The following is a 27,829-nucleotide window of genomic DNA, read 5'->3' on the forward strand; positions in this document are numbered from 1 at the left end:
GGCTATGAGGGTGGCGGGGGGCTGGCACAGGTTGCCTGGAGGAGCTGTGGCTGCCCCACTCTGTTCCTGCCGGGTTTGGAGGCCCTCGGTCCCCAGGATGTCCCTGCAACGGGTCACCCCGGGACGCCCCGCCCGGCCGGGCACGTGGCCACGCGGCGCGCTGACGTCACGCTGAGGCGCGCTAACGTCAGGCGGCGGCGGCACGGCGGAGCCCGCCCGCTCTCAAGATGGCGTCGCTGCTGCAGTCGGAGCGGGTGCTGTACCTGGTGCGCGGCGAGAAGGAGCTGCGAGCACCGCTGCCGCAGCTGTACTTCTGCCGCTACTGCAGCGAGCTCCGCTCGCTCGAGTGCGTCTCGCATGAGGTAACGGCGTCCCGGCAGCGCCGCGCCCGCGCACCGGGCGGGACCGGGCGGGACCGGGCGGGACCGGGCGGGACCGGGCGGGACCGGGCGGGACCGGGCGGGACGATGCGCGCAGAGCGGGTACCGATTGGGTGGCTCTCCCGCCGCTCACTCGCTTTCTGCCTTCCTATTGGTCGGTGGCCCTTCTAGGGGGTGGGCGCAGCGCTGCCTGGGGTGCGACGATTGGCCTTGGGTGATGGGTGGGGCGGTGCTTCACTTTGGATTGGCTGTACCGCCTGTCCGTCGGCGGAGCTCGGGCTGTGATTGGCCGAGGCCAGCGCACAGGGGCAGCTCCCCCTCGTTGAGGGAGGTGCCCCCCCCAAGCCTTGGTCGAGGGGAGCGGGGACCCCCCAAAACCACTGTGAGACCAGTCTGAGGCAACGAGGGCCCCCCAAAACCTTTGTGGGACTGGTCTGGGGCACCGGAGCCTCCCTACCCCTCTGCGGGGCCTCGCCGGGAGGGTCAAGACCCCCCCTCCCACACACATCCCCATCTGCCCCGGCCGGTCAGAGACAGGGACCCCCCCACGCACACCACTCCACATTATTTTACAGTGTGATTTCTGCTGTGGAGGGTTTGTGGCTTCACAAACTGTCATAGTCAAACCGGTAGAATTGATTTTGTGGAAGCCTGGTTGAACTAAGAAACTGTGATAGATTTGGAAAGCCTTGAAAGAATGACTGTGCAGCCCTGATCTCAGAAGAGGAGTCTTTAAGGAAAGGTTGAGGCCTCTGAACAGCAGATTTGTCACCAGGCTGCATCCATGATGGATTTACTGTGGTGTGAGAAGTGTAGTCATTGTGCATGTCCATGTTTATTAATCAGTTTGAATTCCTCTTCAAGAAGGGGCCCCCAGTCTTGCTGGTGTTGTTTTAATTGACAAAATTCGATGTGAGAGCAGACAGATAAAAAGTGTTCTGAATTGTACATAAATCTGAGCAGTGCAACGGCAAGGACAGAATAAATGTAGGTGTAAGTAGAAAATAACACGTTAAAACCTGTGGTTCAAGCTGCAGAATGAAATTCTGGTAGCTGCTAAAGGCTGAATTTTTCTCACTTACAAGGTGGAGTAATTTAATCCATTCTGATTTAAGAAGCCTTCTGATTCATGTTATTAAAGAACAAAATCAGGCTGAAACAGGCTAAGATTTTGAATACCATAAAATGCCTCAAGCCTTCCCTGGCTGCACCAGGGATTGCCAGACACGAATCCCTGTTGAATCGTGTGGCAGGTGCCATGTGCTGTCTGGTGTGCCAGGTAACACGTGTGATGTGACTGCCTTCTCCTTCAGGTGGACTCCCACTATTGCCCCAGCTGCCTGGAAAACATGCCTTCAGCTGAAGCCAAGCTGAAAAAGAATAGGTAAGGTTGCTTTTGCTTTTATTTTCATCAAGGCTCCCTATATTTTAAACAGCTCCTTCCTTAGTCAGCACCTGACGTGTCTGTCTGAAACTCTTCAAAAATTACATCGGTGCTTTTTACCATTGAGTCTGTTTTGGGGAATAAATCATTGCCATGATCTATCAGGTGCTGTTCATGGATTTTTTTCATTTTTTTTGTGATGACTTGTTTCATAATACAAAGAGGTTTTTATTATCCCTCGGTGTTTCTCACTGTTGCCATTCTGAAGTTGACTCTGAACCCCTCCTGTTCCCCCGATGGCTCTGGTGACCTTTTTCCCTTGAGGAAAAGGTCGGTTGGTTTAATGTTGATCTGGTTGTTGAGAGCTTTTCCCTCAGCCTGGGAGCCTTCTCAGAGCACTGTGTGGTTGTCTGCAGGTGTGCCAACTGCTTTGACTGCCCCTGCTGCATGCACACCCTCTCCACCCGTGCCACGAGCATCCCCGCCCCGCTCCCCGACGACCCGGCCAAGACCACCATGAAGAAAGCCTATTACCTGGCCTGTGGGTTCTGCCGCTGGACTTCCCGGGATGTCGGGATGGCAGACAAGTCTGTAGGTAAGGGACAGTCAGAAACAGAGAACTGAGTTACAGCAGGAGCCCTGTTTGTGTTTTGAAGGTGACAGATAATCACATTAGCTCCTGACTGTACTATAGGTTTAGGATCTGCCTAGGGTTGGAGTCACAGTTAGAAATTCACAGGAAAGTGGTTTGTTGCTGAAGTCTCCTCTGAAGAGCTGAGTTAGTGGCATGTGTGACCCACTTCCATGTTCTTGTTACCTGACTAGTGAGAAAACTGTCAAACGAGGGGCTGTGTTAGTGCTCTCTCCCCACAGCCGAGGTCTTGTTTGTGTGCTCTCAGAGCCTTTGAAGCTACTCAGTCTGACAGCATAAACATGTAATTTATTTTCCATCACTTTTGTGCACCTTGACTTATTCTGGAGTTGCTAGTCAGTGTTTGTACTTGTTTTTTCTCTTCACAATAGCACAAAGCTTTCATCTATTTTTGGTATGTAAGATGAACAGAAAATATCTGTCAGGCTCCAGAAACAGGGCTGAGTAGGCCAAGCAGATTCTCTGACTTCCAGTGTTGATGTAACTGAAGAGTGGGAGCTGGAAATGCAGAGACAGTGGCAGCCAGTAACAAGACACACACATAAAGTCATGTACCTGCTGGTAAAATGACTCCTAACTGCTGTCCTGAGTGTCTCTCAAACAGCACTTGTTTAAAAACACGATACGAAAGCTGCCAAAGCTCCTTCAGCCCAAAACTGCCTGTGAAAAGCTTTAAGAGGTGGATATTTGTACAGGCATGAGCTTAAAGAATTGCAGTGGCAAGTGTAGCAAAAATAGGCAGTGTCATATTTTATGAGTAACACTGAGATAGTTGAGTGTGGAGTGTGATGGAGTCTGGAAATCTCCCGTGGACTTTGTTTTTTCTGTTTCCTCCTGCAGCGAGTGGTGGTTGGCAGGAGCCGGAGAATCCTCACACACAGAGGGTGAGTGAGCAGGAAGGCCGTGCTTGGGCTGAGATGGATCAGCCAGAAAGAGCTGTTAGAGGTGTCAGGCCCTCTCAATCACTTTTTCTGCATCTATATAATCCTTCAGATACCAGTTCCAGTTCCTAATCTCCACCTTGACTGAATTCAATGGAGGGAAGGCCTCTTAGAGGCTCCCCTGAGGATATCGCAGTATAAAATCTCCTTTTGAGAAGAAACTCAGCTGAAAACATCCTATCTAATAGTGTTGTTAAAACACCACCGGTGAATATGCTGAGTATGTATGTGAGAAAAAGCTGTTTTCCAATCAAGAGTGTGTCTAGGATCTGGAAAACACAGCTGCACCTTTAACACCCTTCCCTGTCACCCGTTAGGGCTCCACTCTAAATGTGACCAGCCTCGGGGAGGGGGGAAAAGATGCTAAAGATGCTGTTTGCTCCACTAATCCAGATTGCTGGATTTTGGCCACATGACATTACTCTGTCTGGTCACGGCAAATCTATGAATGAGGTCTCAGTTGCTGAATTGCAAAGTGAGAACTGGGAAACTGCTCTCCAACACACATCATTCCCAAGGGAGGGTCAGTTTGTCACCCAGACCGTGGGTTAAGACATGTTGAGACACACAGACTTGTTTAAGTGTATCCTTCGCAATACAGCAGGTAGTGGGAACTGAGTGAAACAAGTAGCAGCGACCCCAGCTACTTCACAAGCAAACACTGCAGCTGACCCGACGTTGCTCCCCTTACACTGGGTGCCTGTTCCTTTCCATCCCTGCAGATTAACAAACTGGTTGAGTACTACCAGCAGTTGGCTCAGAAGGAGAAGATCGAGCGGGACCGGAAGAAGCTGGTGCGACGCCGAAACTACGTGCCCCTGGCCTTTTCGGTGAGCTGGGTGTGCTGCCCCCTCAGAGCAGCAAAAGTGACGGGCAGCAGCCTCAGCGTGGAAAATTAGATAGTTGGGAGCACAGCAGGCCTGCCCAGCTTTTTTCAGTTGAGGACAACATGAAGAAAATGAGGGCTTCTTTAGGGACGAGTAGTTTTACACCCATTGCCCCTCTCTTTCTGGTAGTCCTCTCTGTCAGTGCCAGGAGGGTTTACGCTTGCCATACCAAGGAATATGTTCTCCAGCAGTGAAATGCAGTGCAACTGCAGCCACAATGCCAGTGGCAGCTCTTTCTCAGGACAGTTCATTCCACAGCTCAGTGACAGATAGATCAGCATTGTCTGGCACTTCCTCTGCATGAAATCTCGACTGATATTAACCTTAAGACTTGGTTGTGGCTTGAATGACTTGTTTATTGTAACTGGCAGGTAAACGCTTACTTTGTTTAGCTGAGTGACTGCATTTGCTTGCTACTTCTTGATTAACTGTGCTTGCTCTGTGCCCTTGCTTGTGTCTTATGGCTGCATTTTTTGTCTCCGTTGCTACCTGCTGCTATTTTGGGGGCTCTCCACAGCAACACACTATACACGTAGTGGTAAGTCTTTTCACAGTTTCTGCTGGTGTTAAAGCTCTCATGGTACCAACTGAAGGGGAGTAGCAGACTGTACACCTTGCCTCAGGGCCTCTGGCTTGGGTGTGCCTAGAACAAACATAGGTGAAGGCCAACTTGTTAAGAGGGTAAAAGTTGTAACAAAACTATTTTTTGTTAGTTTAGAAACAGGGCAGTGTCTTCGGGTAAGTAATGTACACTTGAAAACCAGTCCTTTACCTAGCTTGGCTGAGTCAAGTACCACAAACATGAGTCATCTCACCCTTGAAAAATCACTAGAGTAGGCTGATGCTCACATTTCTCGTTTCGTGAGAATTCAGGTTTTCAGTCCTGCCCACAAGGCAGATATCTGCCTCCAAGCACCCTGTGTACAGCTCAGCTCTAGAAAGCTGAGAAGTAGCTCAGCCACTCCTTCTGAGGCACGTGTAGGTAATGAGACTTGTAGGAGTTTGAATCTTCCAGCTGCTTCTAGTAGTGCTACGGAGCATTTCAGATGGATGCATAGCCACGTCAACCCAGTTCTTTTGGCAGCTGAGCTCTCGTTCTACACTACTTGTCATGGAGTTGCTCTGAAGAGAAGATCAGGGGAAATGTGTCAGTAGTGCAGGCTGGTGATGTAAGTAAGGAGCAAAAGCTTTATAAGCAGTAGCCACACACATCCATCTTTCCTTGTCTGCAGTGCAGTGGGAATTGTTTTCTCCTTAATAACAATTTAAGCAGAAGAAAGTATCTTGGGAAGCAGTGAACACCTTTTCCTTTTGCTTTCCTTTGCTTATCCCCCCATGCTTGTCATGCAGCTCAAAGGATGAGTTTGCAGCAGGGTTTTTGTCCTGGTAGGAAGCAGACCTGAAGCTGACAGTTCCTTCTTTCCTTATAGGACAAATATGGCCTTGGAACCAGGCTTCAGCGCCAGAGGCCCGGAGCGCCCATCAGTGCCCTCGCTGGACTCTCGTGAGTCTCAGGGTTGGGGTTACCTTTTGGGGAAGGATTGGAGGTGTAGGCAAGAGAGCAGTACAGCAACTTTAGAAAGATGATGGACATGTTAGCAGGTAGCAGTGAGAGCAGATGTTGGAGAGACATCAAGTCCTCGTGCATCTCTGTGCAGCAGCGCCAGATGTGTTGCTCTCTCTCCATAGGAACAAGTGACTGCTCACACCCTTGTGCAGTTGTTGTCTTACAATCTCACTCTCACTGCCTTCTGTGCTGGAATGCAGTTACTGTGGTTGCTGTCAGAGCACACATGCCATATTTTATGACCAAGTTGTCCCTTATTTTGCTTCAGCCTGAAAGAAGGAGAAGACCAGAAGGAGATCAAGATCGAGCCAGCTGATGCAGTGGAAGAAGTGGAGCCTCTTCCTGAGGATTACTATACAAGACCAATCAATCTGACAGAAGGTAACACCTTAGTATACTGTCACTTTTTGCCCTTACATTTTATAACATAGGCAGTGCCTACAAACGTGTCTATGAAGTTCCTAATGACCCACGCTTCTGGTAATTTTTATACTGGAATTGAAACTGTGGGAAATGTGTGACCTTTTAAATGGTAATTTTGAATGCAACTTCAGCTTCATGTTGTATGTGGAAAGCTCAGAGCCAGATGCTTCAGGCCTCTGAAGGGTTGTTTTATTCCCTTGCTGACCATAATTTCTGTGTGTGTGAAGCATCAACTTTTGGATGGAGAAAAGAGCTGACATCCTTTTTCAAATAATAGCAGGAACTAAGGAAATAACTGAGCTGCTGGGGAGCTGGAACCAAAACCAGGCTGTTGAGTAACAATTGCACATTGCTTTGACATCAGCTTGGAACAGCTTGTGTATGCTTGCCAGTTGTTTACCTGACTCATGATTTAATCCACAAATACCATAAATTGATCAGTGACACTTGGAGTAAGCAAGATAAACCAGCAGGTACAGGAGCAATGTGGGCTTCCAGCTGAGGTGGCTCCACATAGGGCAGATGTTCTGGGTAGGTCTGCAGGCCTACAAAGTCTGCCAATATCAATTAATTAATGAAAGCTTTATGGGAAGGAGTAGATCATCTTGGTCTCCTTTTGCCATGAGACTGTCCTTACTGTGAGGATTTACTGCTGGTGAAGAAGACAACTTCCATGGTGAGGGAAAGGCTGCCAGGTGGCTCACTGCCTCTTAAGCACTGGGAACAGCGAGGAGCCTATTTTTTGGGAGAAACCCATGGGAGATTTTGGCTGCTGGGACTTCCTTGCCTTGGGAACTATGTTGTCACTAATTTTATGTGTGAGTCTGAGTTACACAAACCCCTTGCTAAGCTGTGTATTGTACTCATGCAGCACCCAGCTGTGAGGGTAACAAAGCTGTGAAACTCATTTGCCCTTGCAGGGGAAAGAACTATGTTCTAGATGACTGCAAAACTCTGTTTCCATCCCAGCTCAGCTTTGAAGAGAGATCAGTCCCTTGTTTCTCCTGAGCTGGCACTGATGTTGCTCTCATGTTACTGTGCCCGGTCAGGGCAGCCCTTTATGCAGCTCTTACCTTTCTATTCATTGCTAGAAACAGTGGCAGTTGAGAGTGGCTTCTGAATTATGTGGTGCAGGTGAAATTAAATTTGTTAGAGATGGTGGCATGTCTGCACACAGTGCGAGGTGCATATGTAGAGTCTAATCTAGCTCGAGTTTCAGCACCTGAGACATTTCTTTGTCTTGCTTTCTGTGGTGCTCCCAGTGACGACTCTGCGTCAGCGTCTGCTGCAGCCTGACTTCCAGCCCATCTGCGCTTCCCAGCTCTACCCACGTCACAAACACCTCCTGATCAAACGCTCGCTGCGCTGCCGGGTAGGGAACTCGGGACAAAACCCTGCCTTTTCCAGGCTCTCAGAACTTGGGTGGTGGGAAATGGGCTGTGTGTTTCTCTTTTAAAAGAAACTGCTCACGTGGTTCTGGTTGTTGAATGTTCTCAACCAAATTACTGAAAACAGCACTAGGAGGTGAGGGAGTCTGTCACATGTCTGATGTGATGAAGATTGTGAAAGGGGGACAAAAATATACAAAGATGGGTTTGTGCTAGTGCTCTGCCTAGCCAAGGAGTTGGAGAAGGCTGCCAGTTCAGTCAGAAATAAAAAAAAATCTACTGTTTCTAAAGACAAAAGTCAGCAAAGAAAATATTAGGGAGAGGCAGTGCAGAATACAGAAGATGTCCATAGAGTGGAGGCAGAAAGAAGGTATTTAAGACAATAAAAGCAGAGAACTGGGAAGTGAAGACAGGAAAGAGTTAAATCCAAGTTCTGCTATTGACTTACTATAGGGTTTTTACTACATGATTTGTTTTCTCAGTAATACAGGGATATTTATCTAGTTCCCAAAGTAATAGACCAATATTCTTATAAGTTTAAGATGCAGAGTGCTTTGCAAATGCAGAATATTTTCTCAGAAATAAGTGATTGAGTGATCCTGTATTTGAAGAGTAGCCTCTGAGGAGATCAGGAGTTCCAGCTATTTGGTTTTTTTATTGGATTCTGGAGCATAAGTCTGAGGGCTTACAGGTATTTGTGCCTTCTTCCTTCTACAGTCAGTGTCCAGGTGTTTTTAAGACAAATTTCAAGTCTTGTGTTTCTGAGATTGCACTGGTAGTGCAGGATATGACATTTTTGGAGTATCAGTAAGTGAGCACCGTGATGGCTCCATGCACCTGAGGTAGTTTTTATATGTGCTGTGCTGGTGGACGGTGCCTGTGGCTCTGATTCTTCAGTGTGTGACTGCACACTCTCTTCTGGTGCTGACTAAAATATCTTTGTCTCTAGAAATGTGAACATAACCTGAGCAAACCAGAATTTAATCCAACCTCTATCAAATTCAAGATCCAGCTGGTTGCTGTGTAAGTAAGATATGGGGACTGGGGACAGCAGCTTAGTTAATGCCTTCTATTTGTTTGTTGTTGGGTTTTTTTGGTGCTCTTGCTTTGACCTCTTGTAGAATTGTGTCGTCTCTTAGGATGGTGTAATCACCTTTTAAAATACAGTTACCTTATCTGCGAAAGGTTTGCTTCCTGATCTAGTAACGATTTCAGCAGTTTGACAAAACCACTGCATGCTGTGCCTGCCCCACACAGTAGCAGAGGTCTGTAGGATTAGGCTTGTACAGCAGCAGGGCACTTTATTTTTCCTCTTAATGTAAGCCAAGCTCTGATAGCTCTAATACCTCCCTCTGCTTCAGGAGGCGAGTTATAGACAGCAGCACAGTCCCTTATGGTCCTTTGCTTTGTTATTTTTGTAGTAACTACATCCCTGAAGTGAGAATCATGTCTATTCCCAACCTGCGCTACATGAAGGTCAGTAGCTTTTCCAGAAATGTCTTAGGGTGAGACACAGCGGGGAGCTGTGAATGTGGGATCTTTTTGGAAGGTGACACCGTGTGATGTTGTTCCCTAAGGGTTCCACTCAGTTTGGAGGGTGCAGGGTTTAGGGGAGTGGTCAGAGGAACACTGCCTGTACTTGTCACTCTGCAGCAGTAGATTACTGTGCAGTGTGACATCTGGCCTCACAAGCACTTGCCAATATCTGATGAATAAAAGGTGTGGAGTTGAGATCTTGGCTAGATTCCAAAAATACGTATTTCTTATATTAAGGAAGAGCGTTGCATGGCATTGGTGCCTTTCTTACAGACTGGGGGTGGTTGCTGTCCATCCCTTGAGAGGATATGATGCAGTTTTTGAAGGCGTTGATTGGTCACGGAAGATGGAGGTGCTAACAATAACAATGAATTTTAGCACAATTGCTTCTTGAATTGTGATTCCTGAATCTCCTCAGGAGAGCCAAGTCCTTCTGACTCTGACCAATCCTGTGGAGAACGTCACACATGTCACACTGCTGGAGTGTGAGGAGGGAGACCCTGACAACATCAACAGCACTGCCAAGGTACTGTACCCTCCTGCTGTGTGAGCCCAAGCCTCTTCCAAGGCTTACTACTCCCATTTGTCCTTCCACAGGCCACACTTTTCATATGTCCTTCAGCCCTTGCTGAGTGTGTTGCATTTCCTTCCTTGAAGCTTAAATGACTGTCACCAATGTAAACAGCAGCTCATAAAGTATTTTGAAATTGTTTCTTCACTGAGATCCAGAACCCAAGGGAGAAATTAATGATTTCACTGGCAGGGTGGTAATAAAGTGGTCCTAGAGCAGAGGAAAGCCGAGGATGAATCACTTTTCTGTTAAACTGTAGTTAAGCAGCCCTCAAAAGGGGAGGGCCCTCTCCTGCTTGCAGTGTAGCTGGTGATCAGTGCTGAAAGGCCTCTTTCTCTCTCTGCTCTGTTTCAGGTATCTGTTCCTCCCAAGGAGCTTATTCTGGCTGGCAAAGATGCTGCGGCAGAATATGATGAGCTGGCAGAGCCTCAAGACTTCCAGGATGACCCTGAGTGAGTGTTGTCTGTCCTGTGGGGATCATCTTCCTTAAAAACTTGGCACTTCAAGTAACTCACTCTCCTCTTTGTCTTCAGTGTGTTTTGCTTCCCCCTCAGAGCATTGTTCCTCTCTGAACAATGGTTTGAGAACTTGGCTGACCCAGTGTTCCTCTGTGTTCCGCCTTGCAGCGTTATTGCCTTCAGAAAAGCCAATAAGGTGGGAGTTTTCATCAAGGTCACCCCGCAGAAAGAAGAGGGCGAAGTGACCGTGAGCTTCAAGATGAAGCACGAGTTCAGAAACCTCACTGCTCCCATCCGGCCCAACGAGGAAGGCGATCACTCCTCGGAGGTCATCTGGCTCACCCACCACGTGGAGCTCAGCCTCGGCCCCGTGCTCCCGTAGAGGCTCCCAACGCTTGCTCCCTGACGGCTGGCGCAGGATGGACTGGCACACTGAGAAAGCACCTGCTGGAAGGTTCTGCCAGAGCTCCTTTGTGATGTGTGGGTGTGCCACAGGCCCCGGCCGGCCGCAAGGAGGGTGCTGAGGGTGCTGTGGTTTGGGATGGTTTGTTCTCTCTCCCCTTGTCGTAGTGCCCTAACTAACAACCACTCCTCTTCCCCTCACTGCTACAGGCTAGTTTAACTTGCAGCACGTGTCAGAGCACAGAGAAAGGTCTCACTTTCTCCAGGTTTGCGCTGAGTTTGGCTCTATCAACAGATAATTTTGGCTAAATTTGGATTTATCCACAGAAAAGAACCCGTACCGTTTTTTCCTGATGTTCCATGCTCTGTAATGAACAACTTCTCTTTCACCCAGAACTATGCCCTTCCCAAACCAACATTTTAAGAGGTGGCTGTGTCTGCTGCATTACTGGCAAGTTACTGGCAGCAGCACAATGTTTTCTTTTGGTTTTCTGCTTCCTTGTAGGATACCTCAACTGTGGGGCACTGGGATGTACAGCCCTACCCCTCTGGCATATGTAGCTTGCTTAGCTGAGGTGGCAGATCTGTTTTCACAAAGGAGTTGATGAGTTTGCCTTTAAACTTTAAACATAGTGTACTGTAGTGTTCATGGATTTGACTGGCAACCGAGCCTGCTGTCGGCCTGCTGGGCCTCAGGTGGATGTGGCAGCATGATACACTGCAAGCTGGGAATTCAGGTGCTGCTGCATCTCTTGACTGAGGCAGGAATGCTCTGGAGAGGCTGCCTGACAGTCTTCAGCTCCGTAAGTTGTTAGGGATCATAGTTATCAGGGTGTGAAACCTGGAGAGTTAAGATTAGTTCTGGTAATTGTAAACCCACAAAGGTGTTTTTTGGGTTCATCCTCTGTGTTTTTCTAGTTAGGGTGGGTGTGAGGGAGGTGTAAAGGTGGAAAGTCTTTATTTGTTAACTGCACACACTGTACTACAAGGTCACTTACCTGGTGTGTAATTTGGCTGCAGCCCAGACTAAAATGGGTGGTTAAGAGCTGTGTATCCAGGACACTGCATAACCAGATGGCTAATGCAGGCAGGTGAGATGGTTCTTCCTGCAGAGCATTCCCACTTCAGTTATTGACCTTAGTTAAACGTATCTGATGGGCTTTGATGTGCTGCTCTGCTGGGAAAGGCTTGAGTGCCAGCCAGCCATGGCTGTGTCACTCCAGATGCTCATGCCATGGCTCTGCCAGCCTGGATCTGCAGATCCTGTGCGTGGGAAGGCAGGATGAGGCTACCTGCTCCCCACAGGTGGTGGTGCAGCACCCAAAACATTTCCCTTAGCGCAAGAAACCTGCCGTGGTGTGTGAGAGGGACTCCCACCCCACAGCCCCGATCCTGGGCAGGTCTCAAAGCAGTGAGGCATCACGTTTACAAGTTGTAACTTTGTGTAGGTTACACACAGATGTACAGCATGAGTTTGAGACTTGTAGTTAGTAGTTAATGTATAGCGCTAGTGCCTGCTGCGGCTTCACCTGTCCAGATAACAAAGCACTGCACCTCTGGCCGCAACTTCTCCTGTTCAGTAGCCAAAACAGCTGCTACACTTGCGACACGACTACGGAAAAGCCGAGCTAGTGGCTGGCCCAGGGCTTGAGCCGTGCCTGGGGCTGGTGGCCATTGTCCCCCTGGTGCTGGCCTGGGGTTTGCTGCAGGCCAACACAACCTGCGCCCCTATCACTACAAACACAAGGTGCATTGAGTTGCGCTGTTCTGAGCGGCCTGATGAGCTCGGCGAGTTGTTTTCCCCCCTCCCCGTAGGTGCTGTAGGCGGTAGGAAAGGTGTCTCGGTGCGTCCCTGCCTCTGTCCCCGCTCCCCGACAAGGCGCCTGTTGCCTTATGCTTGACGTCGTGTAGTGACCTTCAATAAAACACAACGTGGCTCTCGGATTCTTTGCGCTGGTTCTTTATAATTTAATTATTTAAACAAAACAAAAAAGCGAAGCTTTCCCCCCCCACCCCCCCGTGTTTTCCCGATGGTCCCGCCGGTCCCCCCCCGTGCCGGTGGTCTCGCCCGGAGCGCGGTGGCGGCAGCGGCGGCGGAAGTGGCGTCAGTTCCGGCGGGGCCCGGCCGGCAGCGGGGCGGGCGCCATGTCCACATCGCTGGGCTCCAACACCTACAACCGGCAGAACTGGGAGGACGCGGTGAGCGGGGGGAGCCGGGGCACGCGGGGAAGGCGGGAGGAGCGGGACCGGGGGGGGGCTTGCGCTGCCAGGAGGCCACCAGGCGAGGGGAGCGCGGGGAGGAGGCGCCGGGACCGGCCCTGGGCACCCGCGACCCCCGACCTGCGGTGCCGCGGCTCCCGGGCCCTCCGTACGGCAAAGGGACGGTGCTGCTCCCTACGGTCGGTGGGAGGGGGAGCTCTCGGTGCTCTGTGCCACCACGGGGGCTGAGCCGGGCCCCTCGTGTGCTCTCTGGAGCCGAGGCTTCTCCTCTCAGGCTATGCTGAGGGATAACGGGGCGGCGCCACCTCCTCGGGTCCGGGCGCTCACAGGGTCAGATCTTAAGAATATGCTTTTTTTGTTTGTGTGCTCTAAGTTCTACATCAAGCTACAGCAGCCAGCAGATCGCGATTCTTGAATAATTTGAGCCTGGGTGGTGGCTTGCAGTTTTCCTGATGTCTCTGAATCTTTTTGCGTTTTTCAGTCAGTGTGATGAGTTTAACTCAGTAGCATTTTTCAGAGTGCGACTTGAATGCTGTTGTGATGGCAGAGTTTGTTATAAATTCCCGATTTTCTTCTTGCTCCCCGCAGGACTTCCCTATCCTGTGCCAGACATGTCTTGGAGAAAACCCCTACATTCGGATGGTATGTTCCTTTTGGACCCTGCAGTCCTTCCCTCTGTGTTGGACTCTAAAACTGTGGGGTCTGGGGACTGAAGTAGGGCTGGGTGCAGGAGGGGGTGCTGAGTTGGACACACACACCTGAGCATCTGGTTCTGCACAACAGGACTTGGTTCCAGCCGTTGTTGGTATGTGGTGTCATGGTTAGGGGTGTGATATAAGAGCAAATCAATCAAAAAGGAGAGGAAGATGACGTAGTCCAGTGTCTGGAGTGCAGGAAAGAGTAGAACATGAAGCTTTAATGCTTCATGTGAACTGTGACGTGGAGAGCTGTGAGCTACTGAAACACTAAGTAACACAATTCCTAAAATATGACGAACATGCACTACTAAAATTAAATTAAAGCTGACTTGTGAAGGTAATTTAAATCCCTGTTTGTTTTCCTTGGTTTCCTCTGTGCAGGGTGAGTCAGTCCATGTTATGTTGCTTTTCTCTGCTCAGCCCACTTGTGTGTGACCTACACTGACACGATCTCCTTCACATTTCTGTGCCACCAAGTTTGCTGAGAGAGACTGGGATATTTTTATGAAACACAACCTTAATGCTGGTATAGGTGATATATCAAAACCAGGTTGTTTTCACGGACATATTTCATGTAACATCATCTTTCCTGAAAAATAGCTCTTATTACTCCTTTTCATTCCTATCTTTCATCAGTGCAGGGGTGGGACTTACAATACTCTGTTTTTAATGAATGTTTCTAAACCAGAAGTGGATTGAGAGTATTTTAGAATTAACTTCTTTGTCTTGTTGACCTTCCAAGGTGTAAGCCCAAAACATGGGGGTGGATGAGTGTAAATGCAGCATAATTATGAAAAAAACCACTGTGTTATAACATCAATGATATGTTTTCTGTTGAACTGATGATATTTCATGTTTTCTTTTATTACTTTTTATTACATTTCAGACCAAAGAAAAATATGGAAAAGAATGCAAGGTATGTTTGTGTCTTTTGAAAAAAGAATGTCTAAATTGGTGCAGATCTAGGAATAATATGTTTTAATGATTAAAAACCTGTCAGCTTCAGAAAAGCACTTATCTGGGTTAACAACTTAAAATATTTATGTAACTACATAAATTTTTAGGTCAGTCTACTGTGCTTTGTTAAACAAAGTCAGTTGGTCTTAAAATAGCAAAATTTTTGAGCAAATCCTAAGTCTGTCTAAATCTTCATGTTTATCAGAATGAGGGTTTGTGAATACTGTTGTACTGTATTTGAAGGTATTTCAGCATTTTAAATGATTTCATGTTTTCTTGTGCAGGTCTTTTGTTTTTACTCAGAAATGCATAAATACCTGGAGTTTAGGGTTAGCTCTGCGTATGTTACTCATGGCTACGTGGTGATTTGTGTTAATTATTTAAGAAATAAGCCACATTTATTTCTGAGAGAGCAAGAAATGGTGTTGACTGGACTGAGGGAAATCAAAGGAATTTTTTTCCCTTTTGTTAGTTCTCTTCTGAAGCAGAGAGAAGGCATGTGTTGAAATCTGTACAGATTGAGATTGTATCCACATACTCGGGCTGTACATGCAGCAGAAGCAGATGTGTCATTCCATGAGATAAGAGAGAGCAGTAGTCTTTTTCTGGACCAAAGGTCTCATAACCTCTTCCCGCGTTGCTGCTGTGCTGGTACCTCATGTAATTCATCTCTGGTAGCTCTACACTGACATCTCCTGGAATGAAGGAGAATTTCTGTGTCCTTTGAGTAGATCTGTGCTCAGGCTATTGTAATAAATTAAAAAAAAAAAAAACAAGGAAAAAAAACTTCCCTAAAACTTTCTCCTGTCTAAATAAAGCACCAAATAGAAAACTGAGAACCAAACAGAAAACCGAGCTCTGTGTCTTAGCACTAAGATGGAGAAGTTGTACTTACGGTTTAAAGAGATTAGACGAGTTTGGAGTTTTCAGTTTCTGTGCAAGAAGCAGAACAGTCACTGTGGAGAGAGAAACAAGGGTCACCTTTCTGTGTCCCAGATTTGTGCCAGGCCTTTCACCGTGTTCCGCTGGTGCCCCGGGGTGCGGATGCGCTTCAAGAAGACCGAAGTGTGCCAGACATGCAGCAAGCTGAAGAACGTCTGCCAGACCTGCCTGCTTGACCTGGAATATGGTGTGTACCCAAAAATGTAAACCAAGAGAAGGAGCTGGCCTCTGAAATGTAAAATTGGTGAAATGTCTTTAAATTTGTGTGTGTATTTGGCACTGGGCAGTCTTGGAGAGGAACAAGTCTTGGCGATCACATCTGCAGCAGATGAGTTACCTCTGGCCAGTGCAGGTTGCAGAAATAACTGTTTCTGCTCTTTCAGCTTGTGCTTCATATGGATTTGTTGGGGTTTTATTGTTTCATTCCAGGTTTGCCTATCCAAGTCCGAGATGCAGGACTCTCCCTTAAGGATGAAATGCCCAAATCTGACGTCAACAAAGAGTACTATACCCAGAACATGGAGCGAGAGGTAAGATAGTTACAGTCATGCTCTTGGTGTGACTGTGGATGGGGAGGAAAGGGGAGCAATGACCCAGCTTCTCTTAAAACCTTTTGCTTGCTCTGGTTCTGTGCATTAGTGTTCAGTGCTGGTATATACATAATTGTTTGTGTTTTACCTGCTGTTTAGATAGCCAATTCTGATGGCACTAGACCTGTTGGTGCACTAGGAAAAGCTACTTCTACCAGCGACATGCTGCTGAAGCTGGCCCGAACCACTCCGTACTACAAACGCAACCGTCCTCACATCTGCTCCTTCTGGGTGAAGGGAGAGTGCAAGAGAGGGGAGGAGTGTCCCTACAGGTACAGATACATCTTAAACAGTTAATCTGTTCACCACAGCTACCTTGGGGCTCAAAGAACCCGAGATCTTGCAGTGGGCAGGAGACTCAACACTGTGATTGGGCTCAGGGTGAAACTTGCATCCAGCGCCAGCAAATGAAGCTCTGTGGTGGCACATTTGTTAGTGAGCCATTGACTGCAGGGTTTGCCAAAGCAGTGACTGCAGCTCTCCTCTTGTGTAGTTCATTTTTCCCCTTCGTGGCGTCAGTCCCCTCAACCAGAGATCTTTGTGTTTGAACAAGAGGCCATTTGAAATCCAGCTCTTGTGTTTTGTGGGGCTCGAATGTTGAGCTGTCAGAAGTGCCATTCATTCAGAACTTGAGGCAGTCCTGGCTGCAGTTCAAGTTCTCAGGGCTTTTTGTTCCATTTTGGGGTGTTTATGTGGACAGGGTTAAGGATATAAGTGACCCGAGGGCTTGAGAAGGGAAGGTGGCAGCTACAGCCATTTTAATCCATGCAGCTGTCACTGGTGCTATAAAATGCTTTGCTTGCTGAACCTTAGACATGAGAAACCTACAGATCCAGACGATCCTCTGGCTGACCAGAACATCAAAGATCGTTACTATGGAATTAATGATCCCGTGGCTGATAAACTGCTGAAACGAGCATCAACCATGCCTCGTCTAGACCCCCCTGAAGACAAGACTATTACTACACTGTATGTTGGAGGGCTTGGAGATACCATTTCTGAATCGGATCTCAGGTGTGTTGGTGAATTATATATTGCCCTTGCCTTTTTGTTTGACACTTTGGTATCTGCTTATCTTCCAGTGAGGAAATCTCTCTTGCAAGGAACAAAAATAAACCTGGTTTTCAGTTTTCCTTGATGGGGAACTGGTTGGTGGGCAGGTGCAGGGGAGTGCCAGCTTGTTGGAGAACAGATAAACAGGCACATTTCAAATGCTTTGATTTAAAATTTATTTCTTCAAACATGAATCATCCTTCTGAGCTGTTGGGCATACTGTGCAACCCTTTTTACGAGGAAGTCCTGTAGCCTCTAGCTAGCTGCTAAGAGAAGCTTCAGAGCTTTTATTGCTCCATAATTGCACAGAGAGGCAATAATGATTAATCGATCGATTATTAATTTCTAATGATCAGTTTGAACTGGGGATGGAGAAGAGAAAGCATACCTATTCTACCTGCTCTGCTCTGTACCCTGTGACTAGGAGGAGAGGGGTATCATCATGATTTTTCCCTTCCCCCCGCAGAAATCACTTCTACCAGTTCGGGGAGATCCGGACGATAACGGTGGTGCAGAGGCAGCAGTGTGCGTTCATCCAGTTTGCCACCCGCCAGGCTGCAGAGGTGGCTGCTGAGAAATCCTTCAACAAGCTCATTGTCAACGGTCGCAGGCTCAATGTCAAGTGGGGAAGGTGAGTGTGGGGGGAGGAAACCAGGAGGATACTGCCACAAGGTTCTGCTCCCAGTTTCTGTAGTCTTGATAAGCAGGATTGGATATTATGGTGGAGTAGATATTTGATTGGTAAATAGTTGGGGTCCTCTTACAGCTTGGCTTTGTTTCTGCAGCGGGATGTGGGTTGGAGATGACACAAATAGTGTAAGAGATTTCCTGGCTGAGGGTTATGGATGGGTTTCTGTAGTTTTGCTCCTAGTCCATCTCCTGTAAGCACTGTTTGCACACTTTGTACCACCTGTCTCTGATGTTGTGAGTCTTTCATCTTTGGCCTGAAACAATGGGTCTGGATTAGATAAGGTGAAACTACCGTGTTACAAATATTTCCTTATCCCGCTTTTTCTCATCCCTGTTCTCAAACTTTTGTCTGTTTCCCAGATCCCAGGCAGCAAGAGGAAAAGAAAAGGACAAGGAAGGTACTACAGAATCCGGGATAAAGCTGGAGCCAGTTCCGGGACTTCCTGGTGGTAAGGGAGTTGTTTTCATCTCTGAAACACTTAATGCTGACCTGCTTCCATGAGTGAGGCTAGTGTTAAATTTCTGGGAGCAGTGACAGTTCGGGATGGTAGAGGCAGTGGTGAGCAGAGCAGTTGTAGTAGCTTTGCAGCACATCCAGCTGGGATGGGAGATGAGCTTTGTTTAGAAGCAAATCCTGGATGAAAAGAGAGTTCTTTGTGTGATGAATGAAAACTTAAAGCTCTGTTCAAGGTACTTAGGTCTGAGACACTGGCAGCCCATGCTCTTAATGTTTTCCTAATTCACTGAGCGTTGTATGATGGAAAAAGCAAAGCTGGTTTTGGGTGAAGAAAACCAGTGACTGGAGTTTCAGGGCAGTCCTGCTCTCACTGTTCAAAGGTGTGATGGTAGCAGCAGTTTGCCCTTACGAAAGCACGGATTGTGCCCCCTCTCTGAAGGAGACACCTCTGCTTGTCTTGCATCTCCATAACCACTATGTGCTTTTTCTGCAGCTCTCCCCCCTCCTCCAGCTGCAGAAGAGGAGGCTTCTGCAAATTACTTCAACCTACCTCCAAGTGGCCCCTCAGCTGTGGTGAACATTGCCCTGCCACCTCCCCCTGGCATCGCTCCACCACCACCTCCAGGTACTTGTGTTTCCCCCTCTAGTGGGGGTGTGGAACTCGGTGTTAGATGGTCTGTTCCTCCTTACCTGGCCATGCTACAACTGATGCATGCCCTGAGCTGATTTTCCTCATCCCTGATCACACAGGGTCAACTGATGATCTAAACTGAGCTGTCAGCACAGTTTAATTAAACTGAGCTGCCTGTTGTGGTAGGTATTCACTTGCAAATTCCCAGGCATGGAGATCCCCATCGCTGGTACTGAGACCTACTCAGTGCTTTTGCTGGCTGTGTAAATACCACATTAACCCTAACTTCAAAAGGTAATTTTGCAGCTAGTTGACTGCCAGCCTGTTTTTGGCTCTCTGTATATATCTATCCAGAGTTCCTTTTTTTTTTTTAATGGAACGTTGGACTCTTGTGGGTATATTTTCTCTGCTGCACGGTTGAATAGAAAACATTTAGATGGGCGTTACAGACATCTGCCCAGTCGCCCCACCAGCTTTTATCTGTGAGTAAGGATGTGTGTTGGGTAGGGATTGCCCCCAGTTGTACTGAAAAGAGGGAAGGAGTTTTTGGGGAGGTGGGAGATGAGCACATTTGTGAGGCACAGCTGTGAGCCAGCTGTTCTGTCGGCGCTTTGAAGCAGCGGAACATACGCATTGGGTTTTCTGCTGCTTTGCCTGAAGCTGCCAATTTTATTCCTGCAGGTTTTGGACCACACATGTTCCACGCCATGGGGCCCCCACCTCCCTTCATGAGAGCCCCAGGCCCCATCCACTACCCATCCCAGGACCCCCAGAGGATGGGTGCCCACGCGGGAAAGCACAGCAGCCCCTAGCACGTCCTGCCACCCTCATCCTTGAAGTAAATGTTATTTTCTAGTTACCATGGTAGCACCATATGTTGAGCTGTGGGTGAGCTAGAGACGCCTTATTCCCCTGCTTGCAGCCACAGGGCAAGCTGAGCTCCGTGTCTCCGCTAGCTAATCGGATTGTTGGTATGTCCCAGGTCTTTCTTTAAGTGTTGGGGGGGGTGGGGGTCAGACAGGGGGGTTGTCTGTGGGTCTGGGGTACCAGAATTACAGTGCTATCTGTGTATCCCATTGGCACACTTTTGAAATAAACTTCTGGAAAAACAAAACCAAACCCTTTTCAAGCCCGTTTGATGTCCTCAGTCTGAACATTGTGGACTGTTTAAATGTAACCAGAGACTCTTCTCTGTCAGGTAACTAATGATGTGCTAATCTAATGAGGTGTTAAACCAGGACTGAATAAGAGCTGAAAAACAAGCTCATCAGATGATGTTGTTGCCACAGGCAAACCCATGGCTTTGCCTTACACAGAGTTTTCCTCCCTCCTTTTTCCTGACTTCTGGCTTTGAAAAAAAGACAAGAAAACAAAACCTTTTTTGATGCATCACTTCTAATCCTGCTCATCCTGAGCGAGACAAGTGCTGGGTCAACAGAGCAGCCCTCGGGCAGTGCAGGCATGACGTGGAGTGACAGGTCAGCAGTTGCCCAATTTAGCCAGATGACAGCCCCCTCAGTGGCCCCACAGGCTGGGCTGTGTTGCTGACAGCTGCAGGGGAGGGCACTGTGCAGCCACAGCTGCTCTGGGGGAGATTTGGGGCTTTCGAGGCCCTTGGTGCAGTGTCTTAAGCTGTGAGAAGGGTCCCACTTCATCCTGCTTTTCCTTCTGTGCTCCCACTGTAGTGCTTGGCCAGGAGTGACTGCATCCTGCATGAAGCCTGCTGCTGAGTAAGGTCTGTGTACATGTGGCTGGAGGATTTTAGATTTATCTGTGTGTCAGCTGCTTTTGTGCAGTGGATCTGTGGAAATCTTTCTGTAAAGCAAAACGTGATGGGGCTTGTTCTGAGGCTTCATTTGCTTGTTTCAAAAAAAGTACATTAAAATATTTGAATTTTTCACCACTGTGCTTAGACCCTGCTTCCTGGAGTGCAATGTCTGGGGACTTTGTCTGATTTTTATGTGGCTGCTCCCACAGCCAAGATGCAGTGTGGGCAAGGACAGCATGTCTGCTTTTGGTTTCATGTGCTGTCCTTTATGGTGACAGAGTCCCATGATGGACTGCCAGGCTGTTGGAGGGGATGTGCACCATGGACTGGCTTTCTCTGGAGAAAGCTGGGCTTTGGGCATGGGTGATTAGTTCAGCTTTTGTCAGGGAAGAGCCATTTCAGGGCAGTGTTGGGCAGCAGAGGCTGCTGGTGGATAGGAAAGGGCTGTGGCTTTTGCCACTGCTCTGGCCCCAAGACTCCACAGCCAGGGCCTGTGAGTGCTGTGCAGACACGTCTCAAATGCAAGAGGCTTTACATCATCACTATTTATTTATTATTTCCAGTTCCCTGGGGTTACATGGCTTCTGCAGATGATGGACAAAGAGGAGAGAGGTGGAACTGGAACAGGGCAGCAGTTGAGCATCACAGATCCCCAGATCAATAGGCTGTTGTTAGCCGCAGGTCCCACTGTGTGTCACTGCTGAAAACGGTGTAATTGGATCCTCACTGCTGATTTTCACATTCCCAGAGAAGCCTGTGCTCTCTAGAGTCATGATCACGCTGCTTTTCCTTCCCTGTGGAACACCCTGGCAGGATCCTCAGACTGGTGTGGGTCCAGGCAGGACCTGATCCTTGTTAACCAACTACATGAAGCAAATCTGGCGTAAGTCACTCAGGGCTTAGATGTTCAAGCAAGGCATGCAAATAGCAGTAGAAAGGGGAAAATACCAGCTGCCAAGTGCTAGCCAGTGGAAAATACAGCACAATTTTCCAACTCCCACTGTTCCTCTCCCATCTATCCTGGTTGTGCTGTGTTGGTAAACAGGCAGATTCCCAGTTCCTCAATTTGTTTTGTTGTCCAGCCAAGCCCAAAGTAGCTGCTTTTAACATGCCAATGCCTCCAGTAACTTGTTTTGCTGCTGCTCTTCCATTATCACCTCCTCTCACCATCCTGACTGGAATGACAGATGCAGAGTTGTCCTGAAGATGGAATTTCTCTGCAAAAGCACCAGCTGTCAAAGCAGGTCTCTTGTGTCGGTGAAGACGCAGGGAGGGAGTTTGGTGTGTTGCAGCTGGTGGTGCTGTTTTCCACAAGGCAGGGCAGAGGACAGGCTGTATGAGGTGTTTTGTATGGGAGCTTGTGGGGATCTGCTTGATTAACAGCAAGAACTTGGCTGGCTGGCTTGGCGCTCACTGCCCTTGTGACCAGGGCTGCTGCAAGGGGAATTCAGAATGGTCCCAGACTCGAGCTCGGTCAAACCCCATCTGAAGATGACAACCCCGAGACCACTGGCTGAGCTTCCATGAGGGATACCTGCCCCCTCTCCCCCACCCTGTGAAGTGTGTCCGAGTCTAGCGAGGAAACCATCCGTGGTGGTGGGGAAGGAACAGCTACAGCTCTTCGCTCTCCGGCAGGATCCGCACCCAGCCTTGCGCCACGCGGTTGAAGTTGGGCCTGTGGGAAATCACCTCCAGCACGCTCAGGTTGTCCAGCTCTGCGGTGGGCAGAGAGAACAGCTCCCCAACCACCGCCCTGTCAAACGGGGCTGGGGTCCTGTGGCACAAGGAGAAGCAGACTTAGTCACAAGGGCATGCTGTGAAGGTGATAGAAAAAGTAGGTCTGGATTTACTGACTCTGAGCCCAGCACAGCCTAGCAATGTCTGTGGCAAATGACAACTCTCCTCCTCCTCCTCCTCCTCCCCAGAACACTGTTAGAGCCCCTGCCAGCCCAGCAAGGTGCTTCTCTGGTGCAGAGCCCACCTCAACTCAAGCTTTGGTGAGACTAGGGAGCAAGGCTCGGTGCCTGAGTGTGAATGGAAGTGTTCTGTACGTGGAAGGGCTTAGGTTCAGAGAGCAGTGACAAACCCCCTGGTCATTAGAAAGCGTCTCAATGTGTTCTGCAGAGGGCTGAGGCCGATGGCTGCTCCAGATCCCTGCAGCACATGTGCAGGCAAATGTGTCTCTCTTGGCCCTGGCTCCATCCTGCCTTTTGGGACGGCTTCTCATGAACTATGACTAACAGGAGGAGCAGTGCGGGGGCAAGAGCTGTCATCCCTTTCTGGAGAAATGTGGAAAGGGACTGGGGAAGATTGTGCCAGCCCCCAAAAAGCCAAGAATGTTGGTTTTGGAGCAGCACATGGAGGCTGAGCTATCAGTGAGGCAAAGCTGGGAATGTTTGCTTTGGGAAGCACTGCTAGAACACGAGTAACGTGGCAGTGTTTTGCAACAGAGGAGAAATAAGAGGGGGAAAGGTAAAGTAGAGAGATTTGTTCTAGGAACTTTCTCTCTTCTGGGAAAAGATAGTCTTTGTCAAAGGTTGGTTTTCACTCTCAAGGCAGCAAGGTGGCCCCAGGTCTTTTCATCACAGCCTGAATGTTTAAAATTGGGAATAAATCAGTCTTTAACACAGTTGCTGTTGAAATGGTGGACTTGCCGTTGCCTTGTGACCCATGTGAGCTGGGATTCAACCAGCCTTAGGCAAGACCACTGGCTTTTTGATAGCCAATCTCTTCCAAAAGGCTTGTTTTTCTGTGGTTTGGTATTTGAACTGAGAAGTGATTTAAAAGCCAACAGCTTGGAAGATCATGAAAAGCCCAGTTAAAAGCAGATTGGCTCTCTGAATCTTCCTGCCTCAGTGAAGAATTAGAGGAGGTGGCGAGAGGCTTGGAGTTAAATTAGCATCCATCTGTATTAAATTACAGTTGAAGACTTTAAATAGAAAGGCAGCGTGTGAGAGAGGAGAAATGGTGCAGGGTAAAGCACTATTCAGAAACATGCCCTTGCTTCAGTCCCTGTCCATAAATAAATCCCAAGGCAGGAACATGGCTAAATGTTGAAATAAAAGAGCCAAGTGTCTGCAGCAGCTTTTCGTTCTCCCCCTGCAGCACCTCCTCGGCTGTAACTCCTCAAGGAGAGCCACATGGCAAAGCCCCAGGGCTGAGGGGGAGGAGATCAGCAAAGGGATGGTGGTGGCCAGGCTGATCTCTGGCTTTTGGGATGCCATTCCCATGTGGAGGGGTTGTGGCTCCCCACAGCCCCTTCTACCAGGTGCTCAAAGCACAGCAGTCGTGTGTCCCATGACACAAATCCAGCCCTGGTGTGGGCACAGCAGAGCTGCCCCCAGCACAGGCCCAGCACTGTGCCCATGGTCTGACAGGGAGCAGTGCTGTGTCCTACTGGGGAGCTCCACTGGGAACTTGAACGCTGTAAGGCAACTTTGGCCAGGCCACCAAGGCCCAAGTAATTCCATCCTCATGACAGAGGCTTTCAGCAAGGAGGACCCAGATTCCCTGGTTTGCAGATTCCCTGGGATGATGTTCAGTTTAAAAGTTCAGTTCTCATTATTCTACCATGGGCTGCTGGTGCTTTGCTACCACCAGATCTCCATCTCCTGGATCCCCACCGAGCACCTTTCCAGAAAGGAAACCTTCCTTGGCAGTCTCTGCTCCAGCCTTGACCCCAATGTATTTTGGAGGTGTGACGAGGCACCAGCTGTGCTCCATCAGAAGCAGCCACAGGGCACAGAGCTTGCCAGACTGAGCCACTAGAAATCCCCTGGCCTGGAGGCTTCAATCCCAAGCAGGTGTTTGGAAGGAATCTGGTGACTTCTTTTAGCACTTTGTGGGATGATTAACCTTATACCCCCACCACTTCCAGCAGCTGCTTGGATACCTTAAGGAAATTAGGAGACTTGGCACTGTCTATGTCATTCCTCCACCCAGCCCAGAGCTGAGCCCAGCTGGGAGCAGAAGTGATTCCTTCTCCAGGACCATGTACATGAGAATTAGTCCTCACAAATTTCATCCCTGAGGGTTAGCCAGTGAGATCAGACTGCTTAAGGCTGTGCAAACCCAGTGGTGGAGCTGAGAGGAGATCTGGGGAGCTGCTGGAGGCAGGGACCTTTGCAGGGAGCCACAGAGGAGCTCCTGAGCAGGAAAAGAGCATCCTGAGCCCTTGCTGTGCCCCTGTGGTGTATAGAGAGAGCACGGACCACTGTGTTTCCCTCACAGGATGTTGGATGCTTCTCAAGGCTGAAGGGCTTGAAGGGCTGGCCAGGTTGGTGGTGCCTGCCTGTTACCTGTTGAAGCTCCTGAAGTCCCACGCAGGGGGTCTCATGGGTGGCTGGTTCTTGCCATACACAGCATCATCCCTGTCACCAAAGAGCTCCTGCCATGGGCACCGGTAGCCCTTGGGGATGGCGGTGACGTTGAACTTCTCCGGGGGGATTTCTTTGAGGGGGCTCGAGTACCCTGTGCAGGGGGAGAGACAGCATGGGCTGCTGGGGCTGGGAACAGCCTGGCATTTGCATGGCCATAGAGGACCTGCTGCTGGGGCCAGGACTGCATATCTATAACATAAATATATATTTATATATTTGTATATGTACAAACTCTGGGGAAGGGTTTGGGACAGAACCCTCGGCAGGCAGCAGCTCGCTACCTCCAGCCCCACACTGCTGAGATCACAGCGGTGTCAGGTTTAGGGTGCAGGCAGGATTTATTTACCTGGGGCCAGAGCACTGGGGTTCAGGACTTTGCTCATATGCAAGACTTTCTCTGTCTTCTTGGGCACTTCTGGGGGGCCACCCTGGGGCGATGCTGCCACGTGGAGCTCGGAGTGATAATTCTGCTGGCCCTCGGCATTCTCCTCTGCCTGCGGGGGGGAGAGTCAACAGGCACAGGGCACTTCCCCTGCCCCCACTGGGACTTTGGAGGTGGCTGAAAGCACCTCAAAGCTCCCTCCATCTACTCACCGTCCCTTCATTCGCTGGATCTCCTTTCTCAGTGCGGTGTGAGCCCCCTGGCCCTGGGAGCTGCAGGAGGCAAGGAGAAGGGTTAGTGAGTGGATACTGAGCTCCTTGCTTGCCCATCTCCATGCCCAGCCCACCAAGCCATCTCTCCTCTCGCTTCATCTCAGCGTAGCAGCCGACTGTGGCTGCCCTGTGCAGAGACCCCCAGCCCTGCCAGGGATTGCTTCCCTGGAAAGGCTGCAAGAGCTGGGGAAGGGCTGTCTCAGACCCACCTCCCTGTAGCCACTGGGATGCTCAAAAATGAAGCGCTGCATCCGCCTCTGGCGCTGCTGGAAGAGCTGGGAGCCGCGGTTATTCCGCAGGGAGAGTTCCTCGATCATCAGGTCCTGTGTTGTGCTCATCTTCTTGCCCAAGTCCAGACGGGGCTCTGAGGAGGCCAGGAGAGAGCACAGCCACAGCTGAGGATGCTGCAGTGCTGGGGAGCCCCAAGCCCAGCACAGACAGTGTGTCCCCTCATCGGGGTCCCTGTTGCGTGGCTTAGCTGTGTTAGAGACTGGTGTTTCCTCAGTGTGAGGAACTATCAGGGAATTAGCTCAGCTCCAAAGGCTCAAACAGCCTCACTTGCCCCATGCATGGGTCAGTGGCCTCAACCAGAGCTGGGTCTGGCCCCTAGGCAGGGAGGGCAGCACTGCCCTGGGGCTGATGGCACCCCTGCACCCTCTTACCATCTGCAGGGCCCGGTTTCATGATGGTCATCACTTGCTGCCGTGCTCCTGGGGCAGCTCTGTGGCAGGGGGATGGATTCTACCTGGCTGGAAGAGAGAGGCACCCCCAGAGTGACACCAAGCATGGGGACATGTCAGCCCCAGGCGTGCCACAGAGAGATGCCAGATTTCAGCTGAGCATCACCCCTGTCCAGCATCATCCCTGAGCATGTCCCCTCAACAGCATCATCCCTGAGCATCATCCTTAAGTATCTCCCTGCTCCGCTCTCCATTCCCTTCAACAGACATAGGGAATGTTCAAAGCATGTTGCCCCTCAGCCCCTGCCTGTCATGTTTCCTTTCTGCCTTTCTTTAGGGCAGAAAGTATCCTCAGCTCTATCCTTGCCCACAGTGAGCCAGTGTCCCTGTGCCCTGAGTGCCCCCGGAGCAGCACCTGCTGCCGCAGCCCACGGGGCCAGGGGGGCCCTGGCTGCCCCCCCCAACACCTCTGCCTTAGCAGAGCTATTTTCAGCTGTTGGCCCCAAGGGTGCAGGAGCTGTAACCCTGACCCTGCAGGGAGCTGGTGAGCCCAGCCAGTAGCGAAGAGGGGCACGGGACTACCGGGCTGGGTTGATCCTTTGTGGAGAGGCAGCTGGAAACCAGCCCTGGTGTCAACCCCCCAGGCTGCCCACCTGCAGCAGCACAGGGCACTCGGCTCAGTAAATGGGAGCTGTTTGACCCCATTGAGTGCATCTGGTGTCCCTCACCTCAGGCTGATGCTGGGCAGTTTCCCCTAAGGGCCCTGGAGAGCAGAGGGTCCCCATGGGGCTCTGGGTGCCTGGCATGCAGCTCCCTGCCAACCCTAAGCTCAGCTTTACCATCCGCACAGTGAGCCCCAGACCTGCATCCCATCCTTCCCTCCACCCCACTCCAGGGAGACTGCACCCTGACCCCACAGTCGTGATGTCCCCACCACCAAGGCTGGGACGTCCCCAAGCCCTGTGCACCCACCCACCCACTGCCTCCCATGTGGGGACCTCACCTTCCCTACCTGGCCAGGGGATGCCCCAGATGCTGGGGAGTGAAGATGCTTCTCCTGCTGTGGAGGGTGATGAGACCAAAGCCAACCTGCAGCCACCAGTGCTTGGTGGCCCTGGGTGGCCCTTCACAGCAACCCCTGGGCTCCTGCCGCTCACCCCAACCCGTCCCGGGCTCCAGCCCAGATGCCAAGGTCCAGCCACGGGACAGAAGTTATTTCTGGCTGAGAAAGGGGGCGGAGCAGGGCTGTGACCCTTGGGGACCGGGATGCCGTCACCCCAGCACGGGACAGGTCTGACCCACGGGGATGAGGATGCCATCACCCTGAAGTGGGGCTGTGACCCCTGGGGACCAGGACCTGTCACCCCAGCATGGAGCAGGGCTGACCCACGGGGATGGGGATGCTGTCACCTTGGCACGGAGCAGGGCTGACCCCTGGGGACAGGGGTGGTGGGCACGTAGCAGCAGCAGGAGGTGGCCATGTGCCATGTGTTCCCAGGCCACCTTGGGGACAGATCAGAG

At 50.0% G+C, this 27,829-nt stretch overlaps 3 protein-coding genes across 7 annotated transcripts; 2 read left to right on the plus strand and 1 right to left on the minus strand.

Moving 5' to 3' along the window:
• The first annotated feature begins 171 nt into the window (after window positions 1–171).
• Window positions 172–12,533, plus strand: DCTN4 (dynactin subunit 4). Of its 3 annotated transcripts, none has more exons than XM_051794377.1 (13): window positions 172–362; window positions 1,694–1,764; window positions 2,181–2,359; window positions 3,257–3,300; window positions 4,080–4,187; window positions 5,675–5,748; window positions 6,080–6,192; window positions 7,497–7,606; window positions 8,572–8,645; window positions 9,044–9,098; window positions 9,577–9,684; window positions 10,084–10,181; window positions 10,356–12,533. In XM_051794377.1, exons 1-13 carry the CDS (start codon window positions 228–230, stop codon window positions 10,567–10,569), a joined length of 1,383 nt encoding a protein of 460 aa, XP_051650337.1. In that variant the 5' UTR covers window positions 172–227; the 3' UTR covers window positions 10,570–12,533. The 3 variants fall into 3 exon arrangements, with proteins under 3 accessions (XP_051650337.1, XP_051650340.1, XP_051650339.1); XM_051794380.1 differs by lacking the exon at window positions 172–362 and adding an exon at window positions 685–1,373; XM_051794379.1 differs by lacking the exon at window positions 172–362 and adding an exon at window positions 685–1,367.
• A 154-nt stretch (window positions 12,534–12,687) lies between these two features.
• RBM22 (RNA binding motif protein 22) lies at window positions 12,688–20,727 on the plus strand. The gene is made up of 11 exons (XM_051794381.1): window positions 12,688–12,788; window positions 13,398–13,451; window positions 14,394–14,423; window positions 15,461–15,593; window positions 15,836–15,936; window positions 16,096–16,268; window positions 16,810–17,010; window positions 17,516–17,680; window positions 18,100–18,188; window positions 18,690–18,821; window positions 19,509–20,727. Exons 1-11 carry the CDS (start codon window positions 12,735–12,737, stop codon window positions 19,637–19,639), a joined length of 1,263 nt encoding a protein of 420 aa, XP_051650341.1. The 5' UTR covers window positions 12,688–12,734; the 3' UTR covers window positions 19,640–20,727.
• A 398-nt stretch (window positions 20,728–21,125) lies between these two features.
• MYOZ3 (myozenin 3) lies at window positions 21,126–27,497 on the minus strand. 3 transcript variants are annotated; one of them, XM_051794385.1, is made up of 7 exons: window positions 27,321–27,497; window positions 26,291–26,373; window positions 25,838–25,992; window positions 25,569–25,628; window positions 25,321–25,468; window positions 24,894–25,065; window positions 21,126–22,369 (listed from the first exon to the last, which is right to left on the minus strand). In XM_051794385.1, exons 2-7 carry the CDS (start codon window positions 26,319–26,321, stop codon window positions 22,207–22,209), a joined length of 729 nt encoding a protein of 242 aa, XP_051650345.1. In that variant the 5' UTR covers window positions 26,322–26,373; window positions 27,321–27,497; the 3' UTR covers window positions 21,126–22,206. The 3 variants fall into 3 exon arrangements, with proteins under 3 accessions (XP_051650345.1, XP_051650343.1, XP_051650344.1); XM_051794383.1 differs by having other exon boundaries at window positions 26,291–26,377; XM_051794384.1 differs by having other exon boundaries at window positions 26,291–26,377; window positions 27,312–27,497.
• Window positions 27,498–27,829: the final 332 nt, after the last annotated feature.

The sequence above is a fragment of the Manacus candei genome, unplaced genomic scaffold, assembly GCF_025592945.1.
Source record: "Manacus candei isolate 608988 ecotype Guabito, Panama unplaced genomic scaffold, ASM2559294v1 h1tg000037l, whole genome shotgun sequence".
NCBI classification, from domain to species: Eukaryota; Metazoa; Chordata; class Aves; order Passeriformes; family Pipridae; genus Manacus; species Manacus candei.